Source organism: Hypomesus nipponensis, chromosome 3, assembly GCF_054491055.1.
Source record: "Hypomesus nipponensis isolate SF chromosome 3, ASM5449105v1, whole genome shotgun sequence".
NCBI lineage: Eukaryota > Metazoa > Chordata > Actinopteri > Osmeriformes > Osmeridae > Hypomesus > Hypomesus nipponensis.
In genome coordinates, this window is record NC_140363.1 from 19059098 (window position 1) to 19082578 (window position 23481).

At 45.4% G+C, this 23481-nt stretch overlaps 2 protein-coding genes and 1 long non-coding RNA gene across 5 annotated transcripts; 2 read left to right on the forward strand and 1 right to left on the reverse strand.

The window, feature by feature from the left end:
* The first annotated feature begins 7 nt into the window (after positions 1–7).
* On the forward strand, positions 8–16334 carry mthfd1b (methylenetetrahydrofolate dehydrogenase (NADP+ dependent) 1b). 2 transcript variants are annotated; one of them, XM_084681716.1, is made up of 28 exons: positions 8–355; positions 2563–2647; positions 2991–3050; positions 3209–3262; positions 3364–3500; positions 4178–4278; positions 4361–4497; positions 4785–4896; positions 5082–5209; positions 7368–7465; positions 7807–7980; positions 8375–8511; positions 8620–8666; positions 8745–8852; positions 9123–9197; positions 9419–9521; positions 9645–9721; positions 10062–10202; positions 10800–10868; positions 11323–11434; positions 11538–11677; positions 12831–12872; positions 13342–13442; positions 13951–14128; positions 14654–14761; positions 15005–15157; positions 15249–15367; positions 15778–16334. In XM_084681716.1, the coding sequence occupies exons 1-27, from the start codon at positions 318–320 to the stop codon at positions 15336–15338; spliced, it is 2805 nt and encodes a 934-aa protein (XP_084537842.1). In that variant the 5' UTR covers positions 8–317; the 3' UTR covers positions 15339–15367; positions 15778–16334. The 2 variants fall into 2 exon arrangements, with proteins under 2 accessions (XP_084537842.1, XP_084537850.1); XM_084681724.1 differs by lacking the exons at positions 14654–14761; positions 15005–15157; positions 15249–15367; positions 15778–16334 and adding an exon at positions 14432–14622.
* A 361-nt stretch (positions 16335–16695) lies between these two features.
* Positions 16696–18949, forward strand: LOC146300220 (uncharacterized). 2 transcript variants are annotated; one of them, XM_084683388.1, is made up of 2 exons: positions 16696–16817; positions 17265–18949. In XM_084683388.1, exon 2 carries the CDS (start codon positions 17369–17371, stop codon positions 18947–18949), a length of 1581 nt encoding a protein of 526 aa, XP_084539514.1. In that variant the 5' UTR covers positions 16696–16817; positions 17265–17368. The 2 variants fall into 2 exon arrangements, with proteins under 2 accessions (XP_084539514.1, XP_084539515.1); XM_084683389.1 differs by lacking the exon at positions 16696–16817 and adding an exon at positions 16964–17096.
* A 1231-nt stretch (positions 18950–20180) lies between these two features.
* Positions 20181–20998, reverse strand: LOC146300221 (uncharacterized). The gene is made up of 4 exons (XR_014734247.1): positions 20923–20998; positions 20765–20833; positions 20633–20662; positions 20181–20443 (listed from the first exon to the last, which is right to left on the reverse strand). It is a non-coding gene; the product is annotated as an uncharacterized LOC146300221 (long non-coding RNA).
* Between the last annotated feature and the right edge of the window lie 2483 nt (positions 20999–23481).

Sequence of the window (23481 nt, forward strand, 5' to 3'; positions counted from 1 at the left end):
CGAAACACTCTGACCGAAACACTCTGACCAAAACACTCTGACCGAAACACTCTGACCCAAAAACCCCATCTCACTTTTTTATTTCCCGGATCTAAAGTATATTAGTTTAGCGACTTTTATTTCGAAAAGAGTGTGGAACTCCTCAACCGGAAATGACGTTCCTCATTAAGACTGGAGCTCTGACTTCTCCGTAGGGCAACTTGCTACTCTCGTCTCTACAAAGTATAATCAACCTCCACTTACTTCTGTTGGAGGAATCCAAGCCGTGCTGGGTAACTGTCTCCTGGACTTTTCATCTCGAACATCAAGGCCTAACGATGCCAGCCCAAATAATTAGCGGCAAAGAAGTTTCAGCGTAAGTATTTTTGTTGTGGCTGTAAAAGTAGTTTGGATTGTTGTGTGACTGTCAGCACATTAGTTTTGCAAAATCTCTGCGAGCTTATCAACTAGATACATATTTAGCATGAAACTATTAAATTAGTCGTTAGCTAACGTTAATGCAAATATATTCTGCCCAATTACATAAACTTAAATCGTGACTTTGTTGTGCTTCTAGGACATTTAATGGTATACAGTAAAAAAGCCACGTGCACTATGCACGTCTTAAATTAACTGCACTGTGCACAACATGAGATTTTGAATTTCCCTGGAATTACCAGAGTAACTAACGTGGTAAACCAGTTGTTAGCTTGTCAAATCAGTATTACAGAAAGTTAAGTTACGTTTTGTCAGTTGAAAAGTTTTCAACCCAGTTGTTGTATGTTGAAATAAATTCACCTATCTATATTTTTGTTTAGGCTGTAAACTGGCATCTTCAGAATACTGTTAAATAGACAAGCTGATTTATGGAAGTTGCAACATACTGCTCTGCCGCTGGCTATTTAACTTTGCATTTCTGTAAATTACATTAAACTATCAATATTTGGCCCTTGCGCAGACAGTGACCTCAAGTGGTAACTTAAAGACATAATCCATTTATTTTGGTTTTAGGAAACGGTTCTCCATATATGAAAAAATGTCACTAGGTGGTTTCACCTAGCTTGCATTATTTTGTGTAGTTTGTGTGTATGTGTGTGTGGTAGAGAAAGAGTGGTGTTACAGTATGGGAGGCTAACCAGGTGACCTTTGACCCTCCACTGGGTAAAGTGCTCTGTAATTATGAAGCACAACAGCTCTAAAGAGGCTACATTGTGTCCTTGATCAGAGTACAACTCAGTACTTTAGGAGTCTTTCCTCAGGAATTTGGCACAGATGTCTTGAATCACCAGATACTGAGCAGCCAGCTGTCATTGTTGTGTGGAAGATAAGGACAACGTATCCAGCTGATCTAGAATCAATGGACATGAAGTCTGATAGGAACACAGTAAAGGAATGGAACAATGTCATTTTGTTGTGTAACTTTATTCTGCTCAAGTAGAAACTCAGATTCTTTCATTTGAAAAGAAAAGTGGTCATTCACTGTCTCTCTCCTGGTGATGAAAGACGTGCAGCTCGGTGTGTTGTCTGGCAGTAATATTCACGTGATGTATGAGAAGGGCACGCCACTCATTAACTAGCCTTGATTCAATCCTGCAGGGACCACTAAGACAAATGACTTGCATGCAGACATTCCTATGTTTGCAAATTGATTGACCTGCTCACTTATCCCTGGCTTGGTTTACCATCTAGCATGCAGAAATATTTGTTGTAGAAGTCTGTTATTCTTAGTGTTACTATCACACTATAAAACATATTATATATGTGTGTATATATATATATATATATATAAGGCACCAGGATATTTGATGAGATAAGTTGTGGAAATTTGTATCAGCTGTAATAGGATGCGATTCAATGCAAATCTTATATTTCTAAATGGTAACAAGCTTGCATAGTCATCACTGATGCTGTTAAAGAGTAGCCTGGTAGTTTTGAAGTCAGTCAGCTTACGTAAATCTTCCTCCCATCTTCAGAAGGTTGTGATTGGTTGAGATCAGTTACTCTGATCCTTATCTGTGTTACTTGGCTGCTGTCCAGCCCCTCCACCAGTGTTTACTGTCAGTACTGCTACTGTATCTGTGAGTGCACCATCAACTGTGAGCTCACTCCTAACGGTGTGCATCCAGGCTATTGCATGTTTGATCTCCAATGCTTTAGCTTTTCAGAATAAAAGAAGCCGAAGAGGCGACATGCTGAACTGACCCTCCCAGAGGATCTGTCTAAACATTGCAAATGGATTTCAGTGGCCATGGGTTTAGCTTAGTGTTGTATTCAGATTCCATGGCAACAAATCTGAAACATATCCCAGTGTTTCCCTTAGTTTAGATTATAGATTAGATTAAACTAGATTATATTTGTGGTAGTTGGCAGGGGCGAAGCCAGACATTGTAAACATTAGGGGCTTTGCCCAAACTTAGGTCCTAGTATCGTTTTGTTGTGAATATAAATAGAGACCTATTACTATCAAAAGTAATTTGAGGGTGTACAGCGCCCGACCGACACTTATTTGCATTAATTTGAGCGCACACGTTTTTTGAGCTTTATGTAATATAAACATTCCGTTGGACTTATATGTGTTTTCAGCCAGGTGAGAGAGAGGCTGAAGAAGGATGTGGAACAGATGAAGATGCAGGACCCCAACTTCAGACCAGGCCTGGTCGTGCTACAGGTCAGGACAAGGACATTGTTGTCAGATCCTGTTTAAGACTGATGTCGTTATTTTAAGGTCTTATCTTATAATGGCTGTGTGTGTTTTCTTACGACTTGCTTGTTCAGACGGTCGGCAGGTAAAGTTTTAAATATTTGTGTGTTCTTGTCTTAGTCGTGAATTTCTTCTGTCCTTAACCTGACTGGTGGAGAAGCAAATCTGTTTTAATAGACTTGTCTTGTACCACATTGTATTTAAAACTGGAATGATAAAAATAATTGTGAAAGGCAAATCTGACTTAAGTCACTTGTTCACTGATTGTGGGGGTGTACTGGAATAAAAGGGCTTCGTTCTGTATTGGCAGGTGGGAGACAGAGATGATTCCAATCTCTACATCAGCATGAAGCTGAGAGCTGCAGCTGAGGTAATGCTTTCCGATATTTGTAGCTGTTTAACAATATACACATTATTCTGAACTCAGTGCATATCATCATCATAGATTTAACACCCACCTATGCGTGTTTTTCCATCTGGTACGCATTAACAGGCGTTGTTGTAACAGTCCTGTTCTCTTGCGTCTAGATCGGGATAAATGCTACCCACCTGAGACTCCCGAAGACTGCCACTGAAGATGAGGTGAGAGGGCTTCTGGGAAGTGTGGGGCTTCTGGGAAGTGTGTTGTTGTTGTTGTTTGAACTCTCGGCGTGTGTGAAACTCCTCCCGTGTGGTCCCCGCAGGTCCTGCACAGCATCACTGAGGTCAACGAGAACTCCTCGGTCCACGGCCTCATAGTGCAGTTGCCCCTGGACTCCGTCCACAAGATAGACACAGAGAAGGTGACCAACGCTGTGGCCCCTGAGAAGGACGTCGACGGGTGAGCAGAGCCCTGTGACGACCCGGCCTCAAACACTTTGACGCACAACAGTGAATGACCACTATTCTTTTCTGAGTTTGAATCTGAGTTTCTACTTTAGCAGAATAAAGTTACACAACAAAGTGTGTAACTGTCAAACACTGCACAAATAACAACACACAACTTCTTGAGACCAGAGAATAATTCAAAATTTCAGTTGTTCAAAGTTTGAAAAACAGTTTATCTGTATCGTGGTTATCTCCATGTGCAGCTTTCCCACTCACTCAGTGAGGCTGTGTTTATCTGTTGATTGTATGTTTATTGAACAGTGAGGCAGATGTCGGATGGATTTCAGAGATGCTGTTCAAAGGCTTTTTGTTCTAGATCTAGAAATCAGAATTCTTCCATCAATTCGCTAAATGACTATCGATTTAGACTGGTGTGGCTGCACAATATGGAGCCTCTGATGCTCTTAGGACGGATTGAAAGTTGAGACGTTGAGTGAACAAAAAAAGACGTGTTCATTGATTTTCTTTTCATAGGCTCCGAGACAAATGTTCGCTTTAATGTCCTAATCACACACAGCTTGTCTCTGGGTTACAAAAGAACGATGTCAGAAGGTGTTATACTGTGAAAGAGGCACACTTGAGCCAGACCAGCTCCTGTGTTGAGATGCTGAGTGTGATGTTGTGTCCCAGTCTGACCAGCGTGAACGCAGGGAAGCTGTCCCGCGGAGACGTGGGAGACTGCTTCCTCCCCTGCACCCCCAATGGCTGCATGGAGCTGATCAGACAGACGGGTGAGTTAGCCTGGGTTCTCGCACTACCTCCGAGGGGAAACCTGAAGGAGTCGATCGACTGACACGTCCGTCTGTGGTTCAGGTGTGTCCGTGGCAGGGAAGAAGGCCGTAGTGATTGGTCGCAGCAAGATTGTGGGCGCGCCCATGCATGACCTTCTGCTGTGGAACCATGCAACTGTGACCACCTGTCACTCAAAGACAGCTGACCTTGCTGCCGAGGTAACCTCTCCCCCTGTGCCGGGTCACAGACAAGGATTCGATATGATATATATTTTTGAACATTTTCACATAGAAATTGTCCAGGTTTATAATAATCTGTGCAAGTTAATAACATGTCAAAGACGGGTCTGTTGACTTTAGCACATGCTTTGTCCGAGTCATTATCTTGGTAATCCACATGTCCAGTTTCATAATGCATGACATATTGGTTGTCTCTCCGTAACAGGTCACACACAGACACAGAGGAGAGCTGTTTCAGTCCGATTGATAGTCTTGGTTCTCCTCAGGTGGGCCAAGCAGACATCTTGGTTGTTGGGATTGGGAAGGCAGAGATGGTGAAGGGGGAGTGGTTGAAGAAGGGAGCCTTGGTCATAGACTGTGGAATCAACCACATCCCAGGTTAGCCAAGCCTCTCCTGCAGGACCGGTCTGATCCACACAAACACAACAAGTATAGAGTCCTGAGAATGGGCATCAAACTACCATCTCCTACTGTATAACAAGGACACGGTCTAGACAATGTGGTCTAGACAGTGTTGTCTAGGCTTTTCTAATGATGACTGGCTGTTGTGTGACCCTGACCAGATGAGACCAAGGCCAGTGGGAAGCGGGTGGTGGGGGACGTCCACTACCCCTCAGCCAAGGAGCAGGCTGGGTTCATCACCCCTGTCCCTGGAGGAGTGGGGCCCATGACTGTGGCCATGCTCATGGCGGTAAGCTACCTCATACAGACTGCTGCTGCCTCCTATAGACTGCTTCATATAAACTGCTGCTACCTCATACAGACTGCTGCTGCCTCACACAGTCTGCTGCTACCTCATATAGACTGCTGCTGCGTCTTATAGACTGCTACCTCATACAGACTGCTGCTGCCTCATACAGACTGCTGCTACCTCATACAGACTGCTGCTGCCTCATACAGACTGCTGCTGCCTCATACAGACTGCTGCTACCTCATACAGACTGCTGCTACCTCATACAGACTGCTGCTGCCTCATACAGACTGCTGCTGCCTCATATAGACTGCTGCTGCCTCATATAGACTGCTGCCTCATACAGACTGCTGCTACCTCATACAGACTGCTGCTGCTTCATGTTGACTGCTGCTTCATATAGACTGCTTCATATAGACTGCTGCTGCTTCATATAGACTGCTTCATATAGACTGCTGCTTCATGTAGACTGCTGCTTCATGTAGACTGCTGCTTCATGTAGACTGCTGCTTCATGTAGACCGCTACTTCATGTAGACTGCTTCATATAAACTGCTGCTGCTTCATGTAGACCGCTGCTTCATATAGACTGCTTCATATAGACTGCTTCATATAGACTGCTGCTGCTTCATATAGACTGCTGCTGCTTCATGTAGACTGCTTCATATAGACTGATGCTTCATATAGACTGATGCTTCATATAGACTGCTGCTTCATGTAGACTGCTGCTTCATGTAGACTGCTGCTTCATGTAGACTGCTTCATATAGACTGCTGCTGCTTCATATAGACTGTTGCTTCATGTACACTGCTGCTTCATGTACTCTGCTTCATGTAGACTGCTGCTGCTTCATGTAGACTGCTGCTGCTTCATGTAGACTGCTGCTGCTTCATATAGACTGCTGCTGCTTCATATAGACTGCTTCATATAGACTGCTGCTTCATGTAGACTGCTTCATATAGACTGCTGCTGCTTCATATAGACTGTTGCTTCATGTACACTGCTGCTTCATGTAGACTGCTTCTTATAGACTGCTGCTGCTTCATGTAGACTGCTTCTTATAGACTGCTGCTGCTTCATGTAGACTGCTTCATATAGACTTCTGCTGCTTCATATAGACTGATGCTTCATATAGACTGCTGCTTCATGTAGACTGCTGCTTCATGTACACTGCTTCATATAGACTGCTGCTGCTTCATGTAGACTGCTGCTTCATGTACACTGCTTCATATAGACTGCTGCTGCTTCATGTAGACTGCTTCTTATAGACTGCTGCTGCTTCATATAGACTGTTGCTTCATGTACACTGCTGCTTCATGTAGACTGCTTCTTATAGACTGCTGCTGCTTCATGTAGACTGCTTCATATAGACTTCTGCTGCTTCATATAGACTGATGCTTCATATAGACTGCTGCTTCATGTAGACTGCTGCTTCATGTACACTGCTTCATATAGACTGCTGCTGCTTCATGTAGACTGCTTCTTATAGACTGCTGCTGCTTCATGTAGACTGCTTCATATAGACTGCTGCTGCTTCATGTAGACTGCTTCATATAGACTGCTGCTGCTTCATATAGACTGTTGCTTCATGTACACTGCTTCATATGGGCTATAGCGTAGGTGGTGTGTCCATACTAGAGAAGGACCAGGAGGGAGGTCAGGAGGATCTTAAATACTCTCCGGACCTGTCCTCACCCTGGAAGTCTAAGGCTGGTGAAGTGAGAAGCCAGAGAAAGTGCAGAGCGGTTTGGCCGTGAGAAAGAAAGAGACTGTGTTGTGTTCTGTAGCCTTATCATAGCTATTCAGAGGCACCTGTTTTGTCAGAGGGAAATGTGCAGCCTGGCAGGATGAATGTGGATCCTTGTGTGTTCGATAAGGTCTTCTGTCTCATTGTATTCTGTACCATTTCATTAATCCCCTTTACAGCTGTAATTGCATTCTAGCGACAAATGAATTGAAGCAATTTCTTATTTAATTCACTTCATTTTGCTTACTTTATTCATTCTGTTTACTTAATTATTCCTTTGATGCTTGCACAAAATACATGCAGGAATAATGAGAAGGGTTTCGCTGTAGCAGATGTTTACTGGAGTACAAAAATGATTTGTTCAGATTGTGACTTGAATGTTTAATCAGCTTTTCATGGACTTCATCTGCAGAACACGGTTCTTGGGGCCAAGCGGTTCCTGGAAAGCCACCAGCCAGGGAAGTGGAACATGTCCTACACCAAACTGAACCTCCAGAAATCTGTGCCAAGGTTGGTCTGGCCCCCCCCTACACCCACACCTTCCTCTCCTCTGTTTCCTAGTCCAGTAGCACGATCAGTGCTGCCTATAGTCCAGGTATTACCTCTATTTATCTCATTTATATATATCTCAGAATAGAAGGGAAAACGGTGTGTGTGTGTGTCAGCGTGTGTGTGCACATATGGAAGGCCCAGAAAATATTGACAACAAGAACATTGTTGTCATGGTGGAGAACGAAGCGGAACCTTGTATGTTAGAGAGCTCCAAACTTTCTGAGAGAGTTGAGGGAAGTTGCAAACAGGCCTCCTGTGTTCTCAGATCAATGATGCTCCGGCTCTGCTCGTTTTCTCAGTGACATCGTGATCTCCCGCTCCTGCGTGCCCAAGCCCATCGAGCGGCTGGCCCGGGAGGTGGGGCTGCTGGCGGACGAGGTGGAGCTGTACGGGACCACCAAGGCCAAGGTGCAGCTGAGCACCACGAGGCGTCTGCAGGCACAGCCTGATGGGAAATACGTGGTGGTTACTGGGTAGGCTCCTGTCAGCGCTGTGCTGTCCTGCTGTTGGATGAGTTTACTATGAGCTGTCTTTCATCACGGGGGGGGGGCGAGGTTCAGCAAGGTCTCAAGATTGGTCTGTCTTTTTGCTATGAGCAGTTCAACACAGACATGCAGGGTAATGAAATGCTGTGCACATAGTTAAAATGAATTAAGTCAGTAAAAATACTTTACAAAAATAAGTAAAATAAGTTTGAAACTAAAAAGAAAAACTTTTTTAAACAAAGAGGTAAAGACAGCTGAATAGTTGGTGGACAAACAGGATGATGAGGATATGTGCTGGGGAGTCATTATCCCTCCCATCCTGAGCGATGTGCAGCCAGCATGCCCTGTACTGATGATCCCCTGTGGATGATGTCTCTGGCAGCATCACCCCCACACCCCTGGGAGAGGGCAAGAGCACCACCACGATAGGCCTGGTCCAGGCCCTCGGAGCCCACATGAAGCTCAACGTCTTCGCCTGCGTCCGCCAGCCGTCCCAAGGCCCCACCTTCGGGATCAAAGGTCAGAACTTCTGATGGGTTGGATCCAGCATGAAGGATGTGTGAGTGGGTATGTTCTCCAAGGTTCTGCGTTTTTCTTGTGCTGATCTCCAGAACGTTCTCTTCCCAGGCGGGGCAGCTGGCGGTGGGTACTCCCAAGTCATCCCTATGGAGGAGGTACTGGTCTGATCTCTCACATGAGCCGTATGGAAGGAAGGACTATGTATTTCTACAGAACCTTCTGTCTCTCCTCAGTTTAACCTCCATCTCACGGGTGACATCCACGCCATCACGGCTGCCAACAACCTTGTGGCGGCTGCCATAGACGCACGCATGTTCCACGAGAACACGCAGTCCGACAAGGTCACACTTCCTTTTAAATTCTGTTGTTGCAGATGTTCTCCCTGCGTTCTTGAAGGTTCTGCTGGGTGGTTCCAGTAGCGCTGTGTTTCACCCTCGTCTGGCTGTGTTCTTTTTTTGTTGTTGATTTCTTTATTTAAAGGGACAACGCACATTAATCAACATGAGCACAGTGTTCAACATGTAAATGTGACAGATTTAGCCATACAGGCCAATTTTCATCTGCAGGCCCTAGCAGGTTGATGGCTTAATGTTGATGGCTCTCCCCCTCAGGCTTTGTTCAACCGCCTGGTTCCTCTCTCCGGAGGCCAGAGAACGTTCTCCCCCATCCAGATCAACAGACTCAAGGTACCAAACAAAATACCTCAGCAGTGCACATTACTAAGCTCTTGTATTCTAAATGTAACGTGGAGTAAACATCGTACTACCTGGTAACATTGGAACATTTATCACTGTACTTCCTGTATGCAATGTTTGCACATTGCTTTGGGTAGAAGCTCCTGCTTAAATGAATCAAAAATGTAAATGTTGTCTTTCTCATGCTGACTTGCGTCCTGATGTGTCTGTAGAAACTGGGTATTGAGAAGACCGACCCCCTGACCCTGACAGATGAGGAAGTCACCCTGTTCTCCCGTCTGGATATGGACCCTGCCACCATAACCTGGCAGAGAGGTAGCGAAGCCTTCCTCTTCACCCCTCCTCCCCTGCCCTCCCGCCTGTGCACCACAAAGTCTGTGTGACAGGGGATTCAACACATAAGCTTGCTGATTTCAATGTGTGTGTGTGTGTGTTCAGTTTTGGACACCAATGACCGTTTCCTGAGGAAGATCACGATTGGCCAAGCCCCGACTGAGAAGGGCTTCACCCGAGAGGTGTGTATGCATGAGTGTTCCTGCTTCAGGGGAAGGATCTCTGTGCTGGTCCATTTAGCCCTCTGAGTATGTTGTCATCACTGACATGAGAGGGCCACCCTGATGGTCTGGACCAAAGGTCTCCAATCCTGTTCCTGGAGATACCCTCCTGTAGGGTTCACATTCCAATCCTGTTCCTGGAGATACCCTGCTTTGATTAGAGGTTATATCTCCAGGAGCAGGGTTGGTGACCCCTGAACTAGCCTTGTCTGAATGCCTCACCATTAAAATGAGTCCTTCCCTGTGTTAACACACCAGACTTCTGTTTACTTCTGTTTGTACTGCCCACGCTGGTCCCCAGGCCCAGTTTGACATCACAGTGGCCAGTGAGATCATGGCGGTGCTGGCTCTCACCAGCAGCCTGGAGGACATGAGGAGCCGCCTGGCCAGGATGGTGGTGGCCACCAGCCTCAGGGGACAACCCGTCACCACCGAGGACCTGGTCAGTGCCCCTGACCGTCACCTGGAGCCTCTGAACCAACTTTGCTGTGTCATACATCCCAAATATATTCCCTAGATCAGCGCTTCCCAACCCTAACCAATGAAACTAAAATGAATAATGCTGCGTTCCGTTTGACAATCCGAGTCGGGATCTCCATGCTATCTTCTAGATAACAGATTTGAGCAGCAAGGTTAACTAGGCTAGCTAGCTAACAATTATTAGCTGCTACATTACAATGTACTCAATTATCTGATTGACAGCTTGGTTGCTAGTCGTTAATGTTTACACATCAGGGTTTCCCGCAGAAAATGTGAAATATAAAAATATTGGAGCTATGCAAGTGGGCCGCGAAGTTGTGTTGATGATATGAGTTCCATAGTAGCGCCACTGTGTTGTGGGCTGGTCTCAGTGGGTGGTGGGCTGGTCTCAGTGGGTGGTGGGCTGGTCTCAGTGGCTGTTGGGCTGGTCTCAGTGGGTGGTGGGCTGGTCTCAGTGGGTGGTGGGCTGGTCTCAGTGGGTGGTGGGCTGGTCTCAGTGGGTGGTGGGCTGGTCTCAGTGGCTGTTGGGCTGGTCTCAGTGGGTGCCTCCTCTCTCCAGGGTGTGAGTGGGGCCTTGACTGTGCTGATGAGGGACGCCATCAAGCCCAACCTGATGCAGACTCTGGAGGTGAGTGGAGCCCAGCACAGGGGTCCCTGGGTGGGGGTCCTTGGGTTGGGGTCCCTGGGTGAGGAAGGAATCACTTTTGTATGGAAATGGACTTTGAAGTGTGTGTGTGTTTAGGCAGGGATGTCTGCAGCAACCATACCCAGCTTGCCTGTGGCTCTCAGTCTCTGGAGGGACGAGGCACAAAATGTACCTTGTTCTTCCAGTGGATGGAATATTTGAAGCTTGCTGCTTCCCAAACTGAGAATCATCTGAACGCAAACGAGTGGTAATTTAGTGAGTTTATATATAAAGGGTGGTGAAGTGGCTTTGGAAGTGTTTTCGGTGAGAGGAACAAACATGGAGTGTGGGGGGAGGGGAGAGAGAGAGAGAGAGAGAGAGAGATAATGGTGGGTTGTTCTGAGACAGGGTGTATGATCCTATGAAGCATCACTGACAGGTGTGTTCTATCCTCCAGGGAACGCCTGTGTTCGTCCACGCTGGACCATTCGCCAACATCGCCCACGGCAACTCCTCCATCCTGGCCGACAAGATCGCCCTGAAGCTGGTGGGCCCAGACGGCTTCGTAGGTGAGGAGTTCAGACACTCAGGGGTTTTGGGGTTATTCATCTGGAACGTCAACAACTTCCCAGAGTTCCAGAGTTGAAGTTGACGCACTGCATTACTGAACAGTGACGGAGGCAGGCTTCGGGGCTGACATCGGCATGGAGAAGTTCTTCAACATCAAGTGCCGCTACTCCGGGCTGAGGCCCCATGTGGTGGTGCTGGTGGCCACGGTCCGAGCACTGAAGATGCACGGAGGAGGACCACAGGTGAGAGAAACCAGACTGTGCTATTCGGCCTTAGGACAGGGTGGGAGGGGGAGAGATATTAAAACTAGTGCTGTCAGTTTAACACGTTATTAACGCAAACCAAAATTAACGGCGTCAATTTTTTTATCGCCTGATTAATGTTCTTTTTTGCCTAGCAAACTTTAGTTATTAAATTGTTTTTTTCACATGCTGTTGCAACTACTGACGTTAGAAAAACTACAACACCACACCGGATCTAGCTAGACCGGAAACAAAACAACAGGCACGCTGCACGCACTTGTTTGGGCTTGCGAGCCGGCTAAAGAGCAGTAGGCTAACTTTACGTTTTGAGTGGACGGCGAGCGCGAGACGCCAAAATGGATGCCAACAAGATTCTGAATGGAAAGTTTACTTTTTAAAAGTTGCCAAATGGTCCCATTGGCAAGACCAGCATGATCTGTGTGTTTTGTCGTTGTGAACTGAGCAATCATCGCAGTCCAGTCTGAAATACCACTTGATGGCCAAGCACACAGCTGATGCGAATTCTCCGCCCCCTCGTCAAAGCCTGGCGATTGCAATGTTGTTTTCAATTTTAAAAAAAACATTTGCACTAAGCAAAACGATCCACTTTTCCATGTTGATAAGAGCATTAAAATGAGAAAAAATTACGGGACAAAAAGAAATTTGAGTGAATTGCGAGTTGACTATGACATTAATGTGATTAAATATTTTAATAGTTTGACAGCACTAATTAAAACATTACATTCAGTAGTTCAATTTTACTATTTTAAACCTAGCTATTAAACCTTGTGGATTTTGAATAAGTTGGGAGGAAAGGATCAGTCCAAGGACGTTTGCCTTTTCTGCAGGAGAAAGAGAGGGAGCCCTTCACATCTGCGCTGCATTATAATCATCAGATCAGCTTTGAAATGTCTCGCATTACATTAAATGTCACACATTTCTCCTATAGACTTTGATATCCTGAATGAATGCAGGTTCACTGCTGAGAATGTAATTACTCTTCTTGCTGTGTGGAGGTCAGGCAGACTGATTTGTATTCTGTCTCCTCTCAGTTTGTTTTACTTATCTGTGGTGCGGATGGACACAGGAGGGATCTGGATTGGCTCATGGAAACATTTTCTAACGCCTGGTGTTTGTTTTCCTTTTGCTGAAGGTCACAGCTGGGATGGCCTTACCTCAGGAGTATGTGGAGGAGGTAGGACTCAACCTTCAACTCCCTCTGTCCCTTCGGTATACCTGGTAGGAAGCATCCAGCCCTAATATGTCACTTCCTCCATCATACTGTGATGTGTTCATGTACGCTTGAAGCCTGGGGCTCAGTGAGCTGAACTTCACAGCCCCATCTATAATGCAGTGTGATTAGGTCTGGTGCACAGGCTCCATGCCTTAAATGGATCAGTAAGTGTTACCTTCTCTGCCCAGTTAAACACTGAGACGATACGTGTTGGTTTATTCTTTCAGCAGATGCTTTTATCCAAAGAGGCACACAGGGAAATTCAAACCTGCGACCTGTTGTTCTGCAGTCAAATATCGTTTTGGTACTGTGTGTATAGTGACCCGTGTGTGTGTGGTGACCCGTGTGTGTGTGTTGTGACCCGTGTGTGTGTGTTGTGACCCGTGTGTGTGTGTTGTGACCCGTGTGTGTGTTGTGTGTCCCTGGGCAGAACCTGGAGCTGGTGGAGAAGGGCTGCAGCAACATGAGGAAGCAGGTGGAGAACGCTCGGAGCTTCGGTGTTCCCGTGGTGGTGGCTGTAAACGCCTTCAAGTGAGGAGCTGTTAAAGAAGCTGGTGAACTGTTTGGTGACGTGTTGTGGGAGAGAGAGAAAATCCCCCAAAAGTTACTAAAGGTTGGGGGGGGGAAAACTAACAAACAAGGTTGAAAAGTTTGTCCAAAACCATTCTTCAACCTTTTGTAGCATTGTTTTAATTAGAATTTTTTTTTTTTTTTACCTTTTGTATCCGTTTTTAGAAATGTGTATTTTGTGAAAAAAGTTTCAAAAGGTTGACAAAAAAACAAAATCACCAAAAAGGTTGGAGAAAAAAAAAAGAATTATTTCTTTTTTGATAAATACAAATTTGCATAATTGATGAGTACTAAATGAGGACACTACTCTACTCTATTATACTCTGCTCTGCTCCAGCACCCTCAACCAATCAGGACCAGTGGTGTTCCAACCAATCAGGACCAGTGGTGTTCCAACCAATCAGGACCAGTGGTGATCCAAACAACCATGCAGGTTTTGACCTTTTCACCCGTTTGACCCTGACTGCAGAACTGACACTGAGTCTGAACTGGACCTGATCTGCAGCCTGGCAAAGGATGCTGGAGCCTTCGACGCGGTGCGATGCTCCCACTGGGCCGAGGGAGGCGCCGGGGCGGTGGAGCTGGGCCAGGCTGTCCAGAGGGCTTCCCAGGCCCCGAGCAGCTTCAAGTTCCTCTACGACGTAGAGGTAAAGACTGTGTGTTAGGTGTTCCCAAGACTTAGTGTGGCGTCGTTTTGCCTCTTCTTTTTTTTCCAGACTACATACCCCCGCCCCCCATGTACAAGCTATGCATTTAGCTTCACCAATTACCATTCATAATGTCTGCCAAAACACCCCATGTAGCGACCAATTTGTGTACAATCAATCACTCAGCTCTGCCCCCTGCACGCACACACTCGCTGTTGACCATTTAATTGCAGAGTAGTCTTTTGTCGATTATTTCCACCACAGTGCCATCACATCATATTCCTGTTCATGCCTCTCCATCAGTGTGCTGGGCGATCCAGCCCCCCTGGGGTGGAGACCCGTCAGTGTGAAACAGCTCGATTCTCTGTCCTGCCTGTGCCACCATCCACAGAGCAGCTAAATCACTACCTCCTGCTCTCCTCTGATTGAAAACTAATGGTGCGACTTCTTCCAGTTGGACTGGTGAACATGACCATCTCGAGTGTTTATCGGTATGGTGATAAATTCCCTTTTTCTTCCCTTCAGCTTCCCATAGCAGACAAGATTCGAATCATCGCTCAGAAGATCTACGGGGCTGATGATATTGAGCTGCTGCCCGATGCCCAGCACAAGGTGGAGCTGTACACCAAGCAGGTACAGGCCGGGAGAGTCACTTAACTGGATTGGGTTGCAACAACCTGTTTATCTGCTGCGGCACATGTATTGTAGGCTGTGTCAGGACACTAGATGTGCCTGAGGAGGGTATGTTGTACAGATCCTTTCTCTTTGTGTGTGAGGAGAATGACCGTGTCTCATGCCCCCCTCCACCATCTCTGAGCGTTTTACCCTATTTCAGGTGAAAGCCTCACCTGATCATTGCTTTGTGTGTTTGTGCAGGGCTTTGGTAACCTTCCCATCTGTATGGCAAAGACGCACCTCTCCCTCTCTCACGAGGCAGACAAGAAGGGCGTGCCGACAGGTTTTGTCCTGCCCATCAGAGACATCCGTGCCAGCGTGGGGGCGGGCTTCCTCTACCCTCTGGTTGGCACGGTACGTGCATGACTTCACCTCATGACTCCACCACTGTAGGCCTGTACATGTAACCCGACCCGCCAGGGACTTACTCTCTGTTCTGTTCTAGATGCCCACAATTCCAGGGCTGCCAACAAGGCCCTGTTTCTACGACATCGACCTGGACCCTGAAACTGAGCAGATCAGTGGACTCTTCTAAGACAGGCTTGGCTTGGATCATTGGCGCTGGTAAAATCGGTTCTAGAAATGACATCAATACTGAACACCAAAGCAGAAAGTGATTTTAAATGTTCTTTCTTTCTCCCTCCCTCCCTCCCCCCTGCCCTCCCTCCCTCCCTCCCCGCCCGCCCTCCCTCCCCGCCCGCCCTCCCTCCCTCCCCGCCCTCCCTCCCTCATTCCCTCCCTCCCTCCCTCCCCGCCCTCCCTCCCTCCTTCACCCCCTCACTCACTCCCTCCCCGCCCTCCCTCCCCGCCCTCCCTCCGTCCCTCCCTCCTTCCCCGCCCTCCCTCACTCCCTCCCCGCCCTCCCTCCCTCCCTCCCCGCCCTCACTCCCTCCCCGCCCTCACTCCCTCCCCGCCCTCCCTCACTCACTCCCTCCCTTACTCCCTCCCTCCCCGCCCTCCCTCCCTTCCTCCAGAGTGGATCAGCTTCCCCCCATGGAGCCCTAATGAAATGTGAAGAAGTATTAACCGGAAGCTCCTGTCAATAACCTGTATTTTTCACTCAGCATCCAATATCTATCAATAATTCATTTGCTCTCTGCCAGCGTGGTCAGCTGTGGCTAAATGGAGAAAGTTCATTAATTAGAGAACAGGTTTTCCCTTAGAAATGTTCTCAGAATTCGACCTTTAGCAGGGACAAATGTCCTTGCTACATTCCTGTCATAAACACCTACTGTAGCAACATATTCCATTTTGGAGATAATCCCCTCGGTTTTTATTTGTTTCTTCATTGTATTTTGATGTGTGGGATATCAGAAAGTGGTTAAGGTTCAAATGTTTGCAACACCATAGATACTTGTAGAGAACAGTGTCTTGTATCATCACAGTTTTGGTCACATTGGTTAAAGATGTAATACAATTTGGGGGTTTCAGTGTCAAACAATGTTTACAATTAACTGTTTGTAATAGTTTTAAATGTGGTCATGAAAATCACTGCTTCAGAGAAAATAAAGCAAATATTGTAGATTAAGAATGTGTGTGTCAGGTCACTGAGGAACAAGAACATAAATGGTTGTACAGGCCTCTGCATCAGATAGCTATCCATGTATGCAGTTTTGTGGAAGCTTACAATTGCTAAATGTAGGCTACATGGAAAGCAGATCTTTCCCTTCATAAGATGTTACTAAGTCTGTTTGATTGTATCTCCTTAGCTTACCTTGTAGTTATTTAAATAAACGACGCAATTTCTCTCGTGCAGAAGCCTGTAACGTAGAGATATGTTAATATCGTGTGTAGGTCTCAACATAACGATTTAAGTAATATTTTTGGTCATGCGGTATGTTACTTGTCAATCATTGGGTTACCATGGCAACCGGAGAGTATGCCACCCCAGCAGCGACGGTCGGAGAGCTCCGGTGGACACCTGCGAGCGCGCGATGGAGAGGCGCGCGCGTTTGCATGCGCCAATGTCTCGCTTCTAATAAGGAATAAAGAATTCTCCTCGAGTCCTTAACAGGTAAGTGAAACAAAATCACAAATATTACTGTTTAAACTAATTTCAAGTGGACAGGTTGATTACTCACTCAAATAAAAACAATTCGCCGAAGTCTGTATTCGTAGAATTGGGTAAAGGATCTAAAAATGCACAAAGCAGTAGCGACTGCAATAACATAATGGATTTGTCGATTGATGTCATGGACCAAGACCAAATGATTGACGCACGCAGCTGATAAACATTCCAGGATGAAACTGGTTGTTATAAAGATCTCATAAAATTACAACAACAAAAAAATATGTAAGAGCCTACAAATGTAATAGCTTCCAGAATGACTTGTGTCCACAGAATATGACCATAGTATTGCCCTGAGGAATTTTAAGTATCATTATTTATGGTATATTTGGATGTATTGAATAAGTGAGCTTGGTTCTTCGTAGGCATGACATGTTTTGTTTTTCTTCACAGGAGGGAGTTTGTCAACAGATGCCACAGTTGAGTAATGGTTTGACACATCTAGATTATCTGTGGAAAAAAAAAAACTGAAGAGCGTAGATGATTATAAATCCACCATGTCAGTCAAAGGGGCATCAATTGGACACAGTGAAGAGAGAGCAGGACTGAGGAGGAAGCTGTCGGGTCCTGAACTCCTACAGGGCAAATCGATCTGGTCTTGGAAACCCAAGAGTTTGAGGAAGAGCAACTGGACGAAAGACGAGTCAACGTTAAGTTGTCAAGAAACACAATGTTCTGAAGAGAACCTCCAGAAGGCTCCGGGGTGCGAGGACGCTCTTCAGAGCCCTGTGACAGCTACTTTGTCATCCTCCACAGGACAAACTCATTTTGATGCTGATGATTTAGACCAAAAGTACAAACAACAGAGACTCAAAGGCTGGAGATATTGTTTCCCTCGATCTGTCGTGTGCTGTCGTGGGAAGACGTCAGATGACAAGAGCGACCATAACAAACATGGAAGTAATGATTTCACGTTCTTTAACAAGCTGACCAGAGACTCTGTTGATTTAACTGTCCAGCCGAATGTGATTAACTGTATTTTAACCAGAGAGGAGCTAGAGAGAGTTCCTGCTGTGGTAAGGAGAGAAAAAAATACGGTCAGAACAAGACAAATCTTCAAAAGATTCAGTCGTGAATCTCCTGAAGATGATTCTAAAGCCACCCCGTTGGGACCGGAAACTTCTCGCCAAGATCCTTGTGTGATTATCTCTCTCGGGGAAAAGACCGGACCTTTCTGGAGGCGCAGGGCCAAGAAGCCGTCTCCTTTCTTCCAGGAGCGTATCGAAGAAAACAGGGAATACATAGAAGAGGAAACGATCGTGCTAGCTAACAGACACGCTGACGATGCAGATGGGGGCGACATCTCTAGTCCTCCTCAGAGGGGAGGGGGCCGCCATTACCCCGAGACACTGACGGTGAGCGTGGATGTGAGTGCTGCATCGTCCGAGGTCAGGGAGGTCAAAGGCACAAGGTCAAAGGTAGAGACGGATGCGGACGCCTCAGAAACACAGCTAGAGGAAGAGATAAAGGAACCTGAAGACTGTGGAGAAGAACATCGGATGGAGGCTGGGAAGACGCTGGTGACACTTTATCCACCTGAGACCTACAGTGGCTCTGAGCCACCAGGGGACTGTGGATCACCTGAGGACAGTGGGAACGTGGAGATGCACCCGGGACTTGCTGATGGATACATCACCTCAGCCGCTGATGCAGTTGGCCTCACGGCGACAGGAAAAGAGATCCAACTGCTTCCTGACTCGGACAAACATCTAGATAACTTTATGTGTAGGAGTTTGGACACACCAAGCAGAGATCTGATACTGAGGGATATTGGCCAGAGTTTGGATTGCAACAAATCTCATCCTGACAATGAACAGTTATCCCCTTGTGAACTGAGCAGCTCATTAAAGACAGTTTCTGGCACATGCAATTATTGTGTCCTCCTTGCTGACGAACATACAGATCTGTATGATTGTGATCAACAGCCAACTGAGATAGTCCTGCGAGAGACGGCTTGTTTGGTGGTTCAGTATGTAATGAAGAATGCTCTAGATCAGTTCAAACAAGAGCTGTTGGAATCTGATGTTAACCAACTGTCTCCTAATCAGCTTCAGAGCAACTTGCGAGACACATTCTAACATGAACTACAATGACATCACATTCATTGCTTGTGTGTTCACTGTGGTTTCTGCAGAGTGCAGTGTGCTTTTACCATACCCAACCCAAACCTGTATATTATCATCATGCTGTTCATATGTGAAGATAGACCATGACAATGGCATGTCCCTAGAAAGTCATGTTTTGTCATGTTGGCATCATGAAATGACTCATCATGTCTTTGTAGCGACATCCCAGATTGTGAGACTTGGTTCCAGAGAAATGAGAAGCACACCATGTTGATCATGTATGGGATGTTCTTGTGGTTAAATTGGCAGCAAATAGGGTCTACTACTCACACTGGGGTTACATTTCTTACGAAGTTGTCCACCTCAGACTGCATGTTGGGCTACAGTGTACTGGACTTTGATGCCAAACACCCAGATAGTATCAGAGGTGCTGCAGTTGAACACATATAGATAGTCTCAGAGGTGCTGCAGTTGAACACATATAGATAGTCTCAGAGGTGCTGCAGTTGAACACATATAGATAGTCTCAGAGGTGCTGCAGTTGAACACATATAGATAGTCTCAGAGGTGCTGCAGTTGAACACATATAGATAGTCTCAGAGGTGCTGCAGTTGAACACATATAGATAGTCTCAGAGGTGCTGCAGTTGAACACATATAGATAGTCTCAGAGGTGCTGCAGTTGAACACATATAGATAGTCTCAGAGGTGCTGCAGTTGAACACATATAGATAGTCTCAGAGGTGCTGCAGTTGAGAACCATATTCAGACACAGAATATGATCATATTTCCTGGACAGTTAAATGGGAGGTAAATCCGTCAAGGTCTCTTATGCAGACGAACTCGGCAAATTAAACTTGTCTGAAGTCATTTGGAAGGTCAATGTTCTTGAAGAGGGTGTAGCTCACTTGGCTGTAGGCCAACAACAACCTGGGTTTATGTCTTGGAGTGTGAATACCTCAGAGTTGTGAAATTTGGATCAGAGCCATCTGGTCCACGGTCAACAGTTTGAGGAGAACTTAATCTACGTACATCTCCTTTGATCTATCAACTCAGATCGCAGGATACCTGCACGCGTCGGTTGCTGCATGCTCTTTGACAACTTTTCTGTAGAAATGTTGGTTTGTATATAATATAGGGTCTAAAATCATATAACAGCTGGGTTGTGAAGTATCCCTTATACGCATCTGTTTGAATGGATATATTATATGCGTATCTATAAATAAATGACAAATAAGTCACTGTGACTCTGAATAGCTTTAATACATAGATACATGTCCATACTTTTTACACTGGATTATGACAGAGTTTATAACAGTTAAGGAACAATGTTTTTCAATTAATGTTTGCCACCACCTCTTCCGCCAGATTTTCCATGTTCGCCTGCCTTTCCATGTTCGCCTGCCTTTCCATGTTCGCCTGCCTTTCCGTGTTCGCCTGCCTTTCCGTGTTCGCCTGCCTTCCCGTGATCGCCTGCAGCTTTTCCATCTCCCTTCTTTCCCTTCCCCTAAAAATGAGCAAAACATTTTTACTCATGTCAATAGTTTAGAAAACACATACCAGGCAGTTCTCAAAGTCGTAGAACACATTTCAGTCAACTACGACACATTTTTACCTTATATTTATCAAACTCTTTTGACATTAACTTTAACGGAAAAAGAACAAGCAAGTCAGACTTCAGAGCAGCTTAGCCTACCTCCTTATCTCCGACTGCAGGGGTGGTAGCCTGAGGGACCAGATACAAGCATTTAATTACTCATCAATCATGCACAGAGGGTGGATGGTAAAACACTGTTCTGTCTTTCGTTATCAAAGTGAGTTGTCTTACCCCTGGAGTACTCATGTTTTTCTCGGGTTGGCTGGTAGATTAATATGTAGGAAAAATTTAGAGAAGTACCTGCAATGATACAATCACAATCCAATACTACATTTGATTTTCCATATCAACTGTTGTACAAAAAAGTGAAGTTAATTAAAGCATGTCACCTGTTGCAGGAGGGTTAAACTGTGTGCATTGTGCTCTCACTGTCTGTATTTATAACACATGAACTCGTGATGGGGATGCAGGTTTTGCAGACCACACCCAAACCTGTTGTAATTATAGTCAAATCTTTCTAGGAAAGGTGTTGCAAGGTGTGCACTGCAGTAAAAGAAACACCCAATAAGGTGACTGAACAAGGGTAACACCTCAAAAATGATCCAGACTAAGTTGTAAATCAGTTGCAAACGTGACCTTCCTGTTCTTACATTTTACATTCAGTCATTCTTCTTAATCTTTTACTTTACTGCATGTGCCTAAACCCACATGTGGAATCTGATAGATTTTAAATTGTTGATCAAGGTGTGTGTTTTTGCTTTGATATTGTTCAAAGCCAGAACATTACGTTATATGCACTAAATTGTGCACACATGTAGTATATGTGCTATTCGCCCATACAACAGTGATTAGCCTATCTAGATTCCAACCAAAACGTTGTGCCCAGTCCCACACACACGTGTCGTGTGTTCTTGCTGTTGAGGATGCCGGAGGCTAGGGAGTCTCCGTCAACACTGCACAATGCAGCCTATGTTCTCCGATAATTGCAAGTTAAAGTTAGCACTAATGGATGTGTCATGGACACACCTTTCACATGAATTCGCATATCCTTCTTGTTCTTGTTTGCACCAGGGGCGCCGTAAGGAGGGGGTGGTTGACTGAATGACGGATCCCAAAAAATTGAAAAACTAATTGAAACTAATAGTTTTTTTCATGGGCCCAAAATTCCTGGCGGTGCCCCTGACTATAGGCTATAGAGCAGTGGTTCTTAACCGTAGTCCTCAAGTACCACCTGTCCTGCATGTTTTAGATGTATCCCTGCTCCAACACCGGATTCAATGAATGGTCGTTAACAGGGTTCTGCATAACTAGACATAACTAACGACCCATTCATCTGAATCAGGTGTGTTGGAGCAGGGAAACATCTAAAACATGCAGGACAGGGGCTCCCGAAACCAGGGTTGGGAACCACTGCTATAGAGTATATAGACTTATTTTTTTGTTGTTGATTAAGGATAAAGCCCTCCACCTAGTGGACAATCATAGAACATGCGCCAAATGTGTGTATCATCATGTCACTCACGTTAATTAACATGTCTGTCAGGAATATAACTGTTTTCAATGTCGTGGTAAGTAACACGTAGTTAGTTGTGGGATATGACTTCATAGTTAATCATACCAATTAGATATTTATTATTTGAATATCCATGCGTTGTACATTTTTGTATGGGTGTGTTTTAACTTCAAAGTACACAAGACTAGCCACATTCTAAACGTCTAGCTAGCTAGCTTGATAATTTACCAACAAATGCATCCACCAACTGGCTATAGTTGGTTTACAGTGTTTTCCTAATTTGGATAACATGTTGCACGTCTTTATTTTGGGGGGTATTTGGAAGATTCTAAAATCCTAAACCATAGCTACGGGTGATAAATTACAGGCCTACTGTTACCAAATTGGTGACATGCCCGACCATCCTGCAGTGCTTCAAGGTAGGCTAGCAAGGTGCAAGGAAGGCTAGCTAGTCTAATAGATTCCAACCAAAATGTTGAATCCAAAATACCATGTCCATAGAAGCTGTGTCAAACTATTGTACCCTGGCTTGCAAACTAACGGCAAGACAATGGCTGGGTTTCCCAGATTCGTTAAGAAGCTCTTAACGCTAAGAGCTTCTTAACAGCATTCTAAGAACGCTCTAGAACGCTCCTAACGCTCCTCTTCCCAATATCAATGGGATATGCCGACTATACTTTCAGCAGAAGTAAGTTTAGGCCTATTTTGTAATTTTTTTTATGAATTAACACTTTTACTGAACCCATGAAGCGCAACAGTAGGCCTGTCTGTGAAACGGTTTTGCTCACTGACTTCAATTTCGATTACAAAAATAACAGCACCGTTTTGATTCCAGCACATTTTTATTTGATCTGTATCAGAGCCATAACTCATAACATTGTATAATACAGTGAAAAACAATCATTTGGATTTTGTGAAGTGATTTTTTGTTGTTGCTTACGGTCCTTACATGTTACATTGCCATCAGAAAACAGTTGTTTAAAATAATGAATTTGTCAAATTCTTGTATTTTCTGTGTATGATCCTAAAGTATCACATGTAAGGCAATATCTAGTTTGTTAACACGGTAATCCTTAAGAAACATATTCTTTGTGGCACTTACTGTTCTAGCTAAAGCAGTAGGCTGTGACTGGTAACCTAATACTCTTATCAAAGATGCTGTCTGTTTCTCAAGCACTCTGGGAGCACCAGTGTCCAGCCACTGAGAGCAACTTGACTTCCCTGCTGCCTCCTTCAGCAGTCTGGCATTTGTCTGCCTGGTGCATATCATTTATTCCTAGGCTAGACACCCTGCATGAGGAATCGTGGGAAATCCTGCAGACAGCCCCACCCCCTCCCTAAACTTAACCTCTCTCTCTCTCTCTCCCCCTCTCTCCTTTCCCTCTCAATGGGAGCCCCCTAATAGTACACTGAATGGTCACTTTCAGGCAGGGCA

Bases quoted from the DNA above. Each gene is read 5' to 3' on its own strand.
- LOC146300220 (XM_084683388.1), top strand. From the start codon at position 17,369: ATGTCAGTCAAAGGGGCATCAATTGGACACAGTGAAGAGAGAGCAGGA.
- mthfd1b (XM_084681716.1), top strand. From the start codon at position 318: ATGCCAGCCCAAATAATTAGCGGCAAAGAAGTTTCAGC. The intron at 2,648-2,990 runs GTCAGGACAAGG...CTGTATTGGCAG, and splicing joins CAGGCCTGGTCGTGCTACAG to GTGGGAGACAGAGATGATTC. The intron at 13,443-13,950 runs GTGAGGAGCTGT...CCCTGACTGCAG, and splicing joins GTGGCTGTAAACGCCTTCAA to AACTGACACTGAGTCTGAAC.